At 43.2% G+C, this 8,863-nt stretch overlaps 2 protein-coding genes across 2 annotated transcripts; both read left to right on the forward strand.

The window, feature by feature from the left end:
* Positions 1 to 265: 265 nt before the first annotated feature.
* On the forward strand, positions 266 to 3,785 carry LOC137903304 (transmembrane protein 196). The gene is made up of 5 exons (XM_068747450.1): positions 266 to 430; positions 1,642 to 1,698; positions 3,008 to 3,143; positions 3,515 to 3,633; positions 3,714 to 3,785. The coding sequence occupies exons 1-5, from the start codon at positions 266 to 268 to the stop codon at positions 3,783 to 3,785; spliced, it is 549 nt and encodes a 182-aa protein (XP_068603551.1).
* Positions 3,786 to 5,569: 1,784 nt separating this feature from the next.
* On the forward strand, positions 5,570 to 8,157 carry polr1f (RNA polymerase I subunit F). Its single transcript, XM_068747280.1, has 4 exons — positions 5,570 to 5,856; positions 6,150 to 6,291; positions 6,838 to 7,046; positions 7,182 to 8,157. Exons 1-4 carry the CDS (start codon positions 5,570 to 5,572, stop codon positions 7,645 to 7,647), a joined length of 1,104 nt encoding a protein of 367 aa, XP_068603381.1. The 3' UTR covers positions 7,648 to 8,157.
* Positions 8,158 to 8,863: the final 706 nt, after the last annotated feature.

Here is an 8,863-nt window from a genome sequence, read left to right on the forward strand (position 1 = left end):
GCGCGCGTGCGTGTGGTTTAAGTGTCGTGGACAGCGCCAGGCTTCACACACGCACTTCAGCAAGCGGTGCAACTTCTTGCGCATCGCAAACAGCATGCTCTGCGTTTTGTTTGTGCGTGGTTCTTTTTTGTTCAACCGTTCGAGTTCTTCTTTCTACTTCTCCGGATAATCTCCTCTATTCCGGACCGGACGGCTCTGAAACATTCGTGCTCGCCGCCGTCCGTGCGCCTTCTCCCGCCGGAGCTGGAGAGATGCCCGGGGCAGGATGTGCTCCAGCCGCAAGATCCTGTGGAGCCTGCTCCTGCTGTCCGTGGTGGAAGTTGGCGTGGGTGTGGCAAGCATCGTCCTGGGAGCCGTGGGCATCAGCTGGGTCCGAGGACATCATAAACCGCAGCAGGGCGACGCGTCTCCGGTGTGGAGTGGACTCTGCGTAAGTCCATGGCACAATTTACGCACTTAATTTTCCTTGTTTGCTCCCTGAGATGATGAGTGAAGGGTAGCGGAACAGAGGGAGCTCAACCATCAACCTTTTCACTGACATGTGTCTGGAATGTTTTTCATAGGTTCGGACAGGTTCTACTTTTACGTGAGCAACGCATATTTAAAATCCATATTCCAATGACTCTTCTTTGGTTTCTGTTATGATTTTGCTAATGAGACATCGCCTGAATATTGTGTTCTTATATGTTCGCGTCTTAAAATAATTTAATTCATAAATCGCTCAAATTAAATATCCTCCAATGCTACATTCTTGATCCAACAATTTATAATAAATAAATAAAAACATATATATATATATATTTTTAAAGCCTGATCTTTTAGATTCATGTCGAAGCCTCCATTTGAAGGCACAAATGACTGAATTGATTAAACAGATTTTGGTTTATATAGGTGGATATTTATCTTCAGTAATAAATGTAGTAAATTAATCAGCAACATTAAAGCTTATACGACCAGCAGCCTGTAAGACTAAATATTTTACTTGCCCATTAGATGTCATGCGGCCGTGTGATGCTTGATCTTGCCCTGCGCTTTCATACACCTCCTCCTCCTGCCACAGTGCTACTCTAAGCCGTAACATTTCTCTGCCAGGCAAGGACAAGTTGAGTTTTTGACATTTTTAGTAGCTATATGCAGCACAAGCTTGAGTCAGCGACTTCGCTGTGACTGCTGTTCCCGCTTTCTTTCTTTTTTTTCTTTCTGAGAATTACTTTAAGTGCCCTGCAAAGTGCTGACAATATAAATCTAAAAGTAAGGGCACCAAGATTGTAACTTCTGACAGTAAATACTCCGGTGTATATTTATTTATGAGTACACACATGTGTGTGTTCTGCCACAGTGTTGCGCGTATCGTCACAAGATGTTATGCAATGAGACATCTTCAGCCTCTGCTGCGTGCCGAGTCGGTCACCCGTGTGTCATGATAACCCCAGAGGTTTAGATCTCCCTTCAGGAAGAGGAGTAATTAAGAAAGACTGGCTGCAGATCGTCATAGTTACTGTCAAACTGGCAAAGTCCATTCACTGATGAAGGCCACAACATCCAGCAGTAGATATTAGAGTAAATTAAACAACCGTTTTAAATTGCAAATATTGTACTTTTCATTTGCTCTTCTTTTTCTTGGGTTCTCTCTCTTCCCAGTTTCTCGTCTGTGGCATGTGCGGCGTGCTGTGCGCTCGAAAGAGGTCAGGCCTCATCGTGAGTACATTTATCTTTATGTTTAGTTCTTTAGCGCCGTCTGACGTGGGAGCGTCTCTCCTCCGCTTCCCTCTTTTTAAACAGCTTTTTTAGCGCCGCAGCAGGAAGAAAAGCATCTCCAGCGTCTTGTCTTTCCAGTGATTTAGCGCATAGTCACAAGCGAAGACGTGAAAGTTCTTTGTGTCGGCTGTTGACCTTTCACACAAAGTTCAAAGTTTGCCTCTGTATTGTGTGTGTGTGTTTTTTTTAGTGTGCTGACATCTGATGCTGTTCCGTAAAAGACATCTGAGGAAATCAGAGGAGACGTGCAGTCACCTCTCTGCTCATCCCCTGTCGTTGAATCTTCTTTTTTTTTGCTCAGCGATCGCCTCTCAGTCACTCTGTATGTCAGAGTCCTCGTGTTTCTTTCTGACTCCCTCTGTCTCCTGCAGAGAGAGCACTAACGATGGATCAATGTCAGCACATTCTACTGTAACAGAGACATCCTTCAACCTACCCCCCCCCCCTCCCTCCTTCTCACCCTATCCATCCACTCCTATTGTCTCTGTCGCCATCTTTATCCTCATGCCTTATCTTTTCCATCACTCCTGTCTAACTGTTCAATCTCATCTTCCCAGTCGTATCAGTGCTCCGAAGTCCCCCCCCCCCTCATCTCCTTCCATCCTCTCTTTCCTCACCAGCCTGTGAGGTGATTATTGCATTAGGTCGGTTTGTCTGCAGACTCCTGCCAGCCGCTTTCCACACTTCACTGGATAATGACTGAAACTGGAGATGCTTTTTCTCCATGCGGTTAAGGGCACTAAATGCATGTGGACTGGGATCAGTGAAAGATAACCTGGGCAAACACACACACCTGCATATGCATAGTATTTTTTTTTTTATAGAGTATCAATCTTGATTTTTGTTTTTCTGACTGCAAAATCATGTAAGGGCAGTTGATTCTCATGCTGCGTTTGAGCGGTCAGTTTCTGATTACAGTTCTAAGGAAGCAATCAATAAAATGTGTTTGCTTAAATAATGCAGTTAGAATCAGACACGCTCACAACTGAGTGATGAAAGCACATTCCCAAGCCGTGTAATCTATCTAGAGGAGACAGTCCACGTTCACAGCAAACCAAATTTTCGAGTTGGAAATGAGATTTATTTTTGACAGATGCACATTCCTCATTGGAGAAGCATGCAGGCGATGAAAACAGTAATGGAGATGGAATGTTTACCATAACTTGTAATGATTTGCTTTCAGTTTTGTTGATAGGATGCAAATTCACACCATTTACATGAAAATAAATATTTCTCTCCGGCCCCTCAGATGATCCTGTTTTCAGCGTGCTGCATCTGTGGTTTGATCGGTGGGATCCTCAACTTCCAGTTTGTCCGGGCGCTGAACAAACGACCTGACTCCATGCAGTCGATCCATCTCGCTGCCATGACGCTGGCCTTAATGGGTAAACAAAACCATGACACAGCACAACACAATGCCATTCAATGCGGTGCAATTAAACACCACAGTCCACGTCTGCTGTAAGTGTCACGTGAAGCGTTGCCAATCGGAACATCGAAGTTAATGAGGCTACATCCTCTCAGGGCCACAATCATCTGCAATTATAATTCTTTTTGAGCAAACCATCATTTGATTTTTGACCCCCAAACTTGTGCTAAAACTGATTTAATAAAGTTCCGACATCGCCATCTGAGAGGAATGTCACTATCGTGGTCAAACAGATGGGAAACAGAAAAGAAGGGAAGTCACTCTTTCACTCCAATAAAGGATTCTTCCGTTGTTTCTCCCCTGGTTTCCCTTTCCTTTCTGGTCCAGGGATCTCATCCTGTACCTTATCCACCTGGCTGACCTGTCGCCTGGCCAGCTCCGAGCAGCAGAGGATGTTTCTGGAGAGGGAGCACTCGCTGCACCACTCCCACGAGATGTCCGATAAGGTGAACACGACCGCAGGTGGAGAACATTCCGATCGCAGTTTTTATTAACTTATCGAGTGTTTTTGGATGTCCCTTAACAGGAAACGCTGGACAATTCCAGCAACGGCATCCCTCAGATCTCCTACAACGGACACACAGCGGCATCACCATGACAACCTATCACCAAAGGCACACACACACCGAAAAAGAAACAGTTTGTGATTTGCTCGCTGTCAGACTCGGATGACAAATTATATGCATCCACATATCCTGTTGCATATACGGCAACAATATCCTGGCTGCAGCGGGTGAAGCTTTTTCTTTGTTGCTGGAATACACCGACAAATAACAAGGAGGAATTTGAGCCTCTGAATATTTATGCAATTAAACTTCAAAATCAGGATGGAGGACTCCTGTTTGAACAATTATTCAGGTGATAAACATCTGTGTGACTTTATCTGACCTCTGGTCAAATGAGGATTCATCCAGTGCAACGCATAGAAGTGATGAGCACAAGCCGTGCATGCAGCTGATTCGCCGGTTTTGAAAGGCTACGGTTATTTCAGGCACAATGTCCTTACTCTTCTCTCTATCTTTCATAGTGAGAATGAATACAGGCAGAGACTGCCTATAATTGAGTTTGTTTATGTTCCCATCAAGGAATCGTTTAAGATAAAAAATACAGTGTTAAACAATGTAAGGTACTGTAATTATATCCATACTTGTATTTCAGGTTTCCAGCTGTACCTATAAATCACAAAAATATTTTTTCAGAAAGGCTTCTTATAAAAGTTATTTAAAATAAACTAATTGTATCATTCATCTCATCTCTGAATATTTTTTCATGTGATGTTTTTGCCGTTCTGAGCAAGACGTTTTAACTTGGTGGAGATGGACTAAGAGGTTGCGCTGCATTCACAAACAAGGAGGAACTTTCTATTTGAAGGTTTTCTTCTGTCTAAGGGAGGTTCACTTTTCGTCCTTTCATGCATCGATTCGTTTTACCTCTCCTCAAGCTGAGTAACTCCGTCACTATGTGGCAAAACAGGTTTGGAAACACGCAGTGTGTTTTCTGCCAAACCGCAGAGCTGGATTGACACATGCCTTTCCGTGGAAGTATGTGCACTGATTGCATTAAATGACACATCACTCGAATTACCTTTTGTGTCATGGAAGGTATATAATCAAGGTTCAAGGTCACGTTATTTGTACACGTAGGTAGACTTGATTTGCTGTGAGATCAGATAAAACATCCTGTATCCATTTAAACCCGCAAACATTCATATAAAACTTATACAATCGGTAAAAGTGCTCAAAGAATATTTCATCATGCCCCAGTAATCAGGATATCATAAAAAACGTTGCAAACCACAATAATAAGAAAAATAACAACACAAGATTAAGATTATGATTAAGATTAAACCCGATAAAAAGATGAATAAATATAATAAATGAGGAAACGCCAATTATTGTTTATTCAGCAGACTTACAGCAGTTGGGGCATCAATTATAGAATCAATTAGGAATCGTTTTAGAGGAATATACGTTTAAAAATATATACTGTAAGTTTGCAAGGATGTATTATATTGTATGTAATAGATATAATACCTGTCAATACAATACAATGTTTGGAAGAAACAACAAAGCACCTCCTGCAAACTAGTCTTAAGGGGATAAAAAGTACCAAATACATCATGTGTGATGTTAGTCGATGCTGTGACACATTAGTACATGTTTATTACTCACACAAAAAAAATGTTAATCACAATTTGGTCGACAATCCGTGTTAATTTTCAGTGAAACGGGTTTCTCTGCCTCGATGGCTGGTTGGCTGTCAGTTCTCATCTTGGCCAGCAGGTGGCGACATAAGAAAAGAGTTTGAGTTATCAAACAGCGTCTGGACCTTCTTAAAAGCGGAAGTCGCTTCTCGTTACAACTTCCGGTCTTCCGAAACAACATGGCTACCCTCGACCACGCAGAAGACGACCCAAAACGTGTGAAAGTGTCCGCTGACGTGAAAGACCAGACGGCTGTAGTGCCCTCTGCGGCGCACAGAGACGTGATGGCGGACATTTGTTCCGTCCCGTCGTTCGCAGCCGCCTCCGAGCTGCTCTCAGCGCCGTACTCGTGTCTGGTCATGAACGCGCACCGGAGGCACGTCAGCCTGTCGCCCATGTACCTGAACAAGAAGAGGACGGGCATTGAGCAAGAGCTGGGAGCCGAGCTGCTGAAATTCTCTCAGTGGTAACGAGATATTTTTGTCTGTATTTTACTCCACACATTCTAGACAACCGTGGCAGGGACTCGAACCGATATCAAAGCAGCCTAATGCAAGTTCAGTCTGTTAGTGTTCAGGGCTGATGTGATTGTGATCACACACACGGTTACAGCTATCCGTGTTGCTGTTTTTTTTGTGTTCTCCCTCCTGTGTTTGCGCTATTTTTCATATTTCACCCAATCATGTCATGTCGATCTGTGTCGAACTGTTTGATGTCCCATCAAAGCTGATTCAAGCTTCACCTCTTTCATCCTTGCAGTCTAAAGGGAGTGCCCTTGGCGTATGACGGCATCAGGATATTGGGCCAGCAAGGACACATCTATGATGACAGCGGCTACATCCACATGGACATAGAGGCTAATTTTATTGTCTTTCAGCCCGGGAAAGACCACAAACTGCTGGTACGGTGTACAATAACAACACTTAGTAGATTCTGTTATTCTGAATGGCTTGACTTTTTTTCTTTTTTTGTGAAAGCCCAGGAAAAAATCTTTGCCACCATGAGCAAAGTGGAAGCATCCACTGTTCACGGCTTGTTTTGGTTGCATAAGTTGAAATCTTTTCTCTTGTCTGAAGTTTGTTTCCGTGTTTGCACGATGGACCCTAACTCGCTCTGTTGGTTGGGTTTGTTTTCAAAGCAATTTTTAAATACTCATCAGTATTTTTTAGTTTTTTTTTTGTCAAAATCTTTCTACTGGCAACAGTAAAGTACAGACGTGTCCTCATTAACTGTTGCGTTTTCCAAGAGGCTTCCCAGAAGAGTTTTCAGAGCAAAATTGAAAAGCTGTTAAATATTCTCACCCAAAACTTTATGTGCACATCTTTCATATATTGGAGGGCTACTTTTTTTTTTCTCCCTTGTTCGGGATATAAATTATTTATTGAATGCTAATGTGTTATTTAAAATTTTTGTTCTCATTATTGTCCTGCTGTGTCTCTGATCACAGGGTACAGTGAATAAACTTGGGGTCGGCCACGTGGGCTGCCTGGTGCATGGCTGTTTCAATGCCAGCATCCCCAAACCTAACCTTGTTTCTTTGGAAACCTGGCGGGACTTTGGGCCAAGAGTCGGGACGGACCTGGAATTTGAGGTGAATGCCCTGGATGCTAACGCTGTTGGGGTGCTACTGATCAGAGGACGACTGGACAGGACCAGGCAAGTTGTGTAATGAGAACACTGGATGGGCGTATTATTATTAGTCTGCAATGGAGGGATTTTTTTTCTACAGCCTAATATCAAGGTTTGTTAAAGCCTTTATTGATGTCTGTGTTTTGACTACATTTCCCTCAGGGTGAAGGAGCTGCTGGCAATGAGCGGGCGCTCGGCGTCCATTGTCGATGCAGACCAGCCGGAAACGTCAGAAATGGAACAAAAACCAGAATCCACAGAGGAATCCGTAGACATGCCGCCAAAGAAGAAGAAGAAGAAGAAGAAGAAGAAGAAAGAGAAGAGAGACAAAGTGGGGGAGAAAGAAATGGAATTAACGAACACGACACAAGAGCTGACCGGAACAGTGTGTGAAGCAAATGGCAATGCCGCTGGCGGGAAAAAGAAGAAAAAGAAAAAGGATAAACGTGTTAAAGAAGAAGAGGTGGTGGAGGCGCCCCCCGTGGAGGTCCATGGCAGCGACTCCAGCGGTTACCAGAGCGATAAGCCAAGTAAGAAGAGGAAACACGAAACTGGTACAGCTCTCCTATCCGGCACCAGAGAAGAGCCTGGACCGAAGGTTAAGAAAAGGAAACAAGTAACTGGTTAAAAACAAATCTGTTGAGCAACAATGTTCATCTCGGCGTATAATGATTGAGGAAAATACTGTTGTGCCTTAAAAATTTGAGCAAAATACTTTAAAATCAGGTTCAGATTTTCAGATCGACTCATTCTCCAGTCACAAAAAGCACGAGGACAGAGGGCAGAATTCCAGTTTCCTTAGATCGCCTGATGGGGGCGCAAAACTACTTTCTACATCCACACTGGGGAGGCCAAAACGTTTTCGCTCCTGTCCCGCTGACAGTAATGAGGGCAGGCTTGAATACACCGAGCCAAATGTTAGAAGTTAATCCAACGCTCTGTAACCGCTCTGGTGCGTTTCCTCTTGCTGTGGTGTTGAAGGAGAACGTTTAGACAGTCTAAGTTGCCGAGCTCACTTTCAGATAAACAGATCATGGAAATGCAATATATTCAGTTTTCATCCAAATAAAAGAGTTCTGTATTTTTGAAATGTTGCCGATTTCATTTTAAGAACTGTTTCTGTCTGATTTCTGATCACAGAAAGAAATAAAAAACACATCAAATCTCTTAACACTTTGAGAGGGGGGGGGGGGGGGATCTGTAATTAATGTAATGTACATTAATGCCAGAATCTCCTGGGTTTTCTTGTGTGTGCGCCAAGTTTTCACGAACTCTTGTGCAGAGCAGCGAGTGTCAAATGATAAGTGCTGAGAGACGGCGAGAGATCTCTGTTTTCTTTACCCCCTAACCCCCTTCCTCTCAGTAGGGAGGCTCATAAGCTGAGAGGTGCTAAGAGTTGGAGCTTATCAGGGCTGTCTAAAGAGGGCAGATAAGGAGCTGCGATTAACTCGACTCGGCCTCATTTGTCACGCCCGATCAGATCTGTGCTCCTTGATTAAAATCCTTTGATAATGATTAAAGTAAATGTAGATGTTAGATATGGTAACATTTGATAACATCTCTAATCTAGATCTCTGAACGCAGGGCTGTTAATGACGTGATTCTCAGTCTGAAACTCCAAAGTTCATTTATTATGGATTACAACTGTTATTAAGTATTTGGTAAATGACTTACTGACAACGTATTCATAGATACTGACCGCTTCTAACATCGATATGTGGTATATCTTCTCTAAGTGGTGCTAAAAATATGTTCTCTTAATGCACGACTCACTGAAACCCGCCTAATACACACCCATAACACTACGGTTCAATGTTTCATTTTCACCGGGCAGAATTTCAAAA

The sequence above is a fragment of the Brachionichthys hirsutus genome, chromosome 13 (genome assembly GCF_040956055.1).
Source record: "Brachionichthys hirsutus isolate HB-005 chromosome 13, CSIRO-AGI_Bhir_v1, whole genome shotgun sequence".
Classification (NCBI taxonomy): domain Eukaryota; kingdom Metazoa; phylum Chordata; class Actinopteri; order Lophiiformes; family Brachionichthyidae; genus Brachionichthys; species Brachionichthys hirsutus.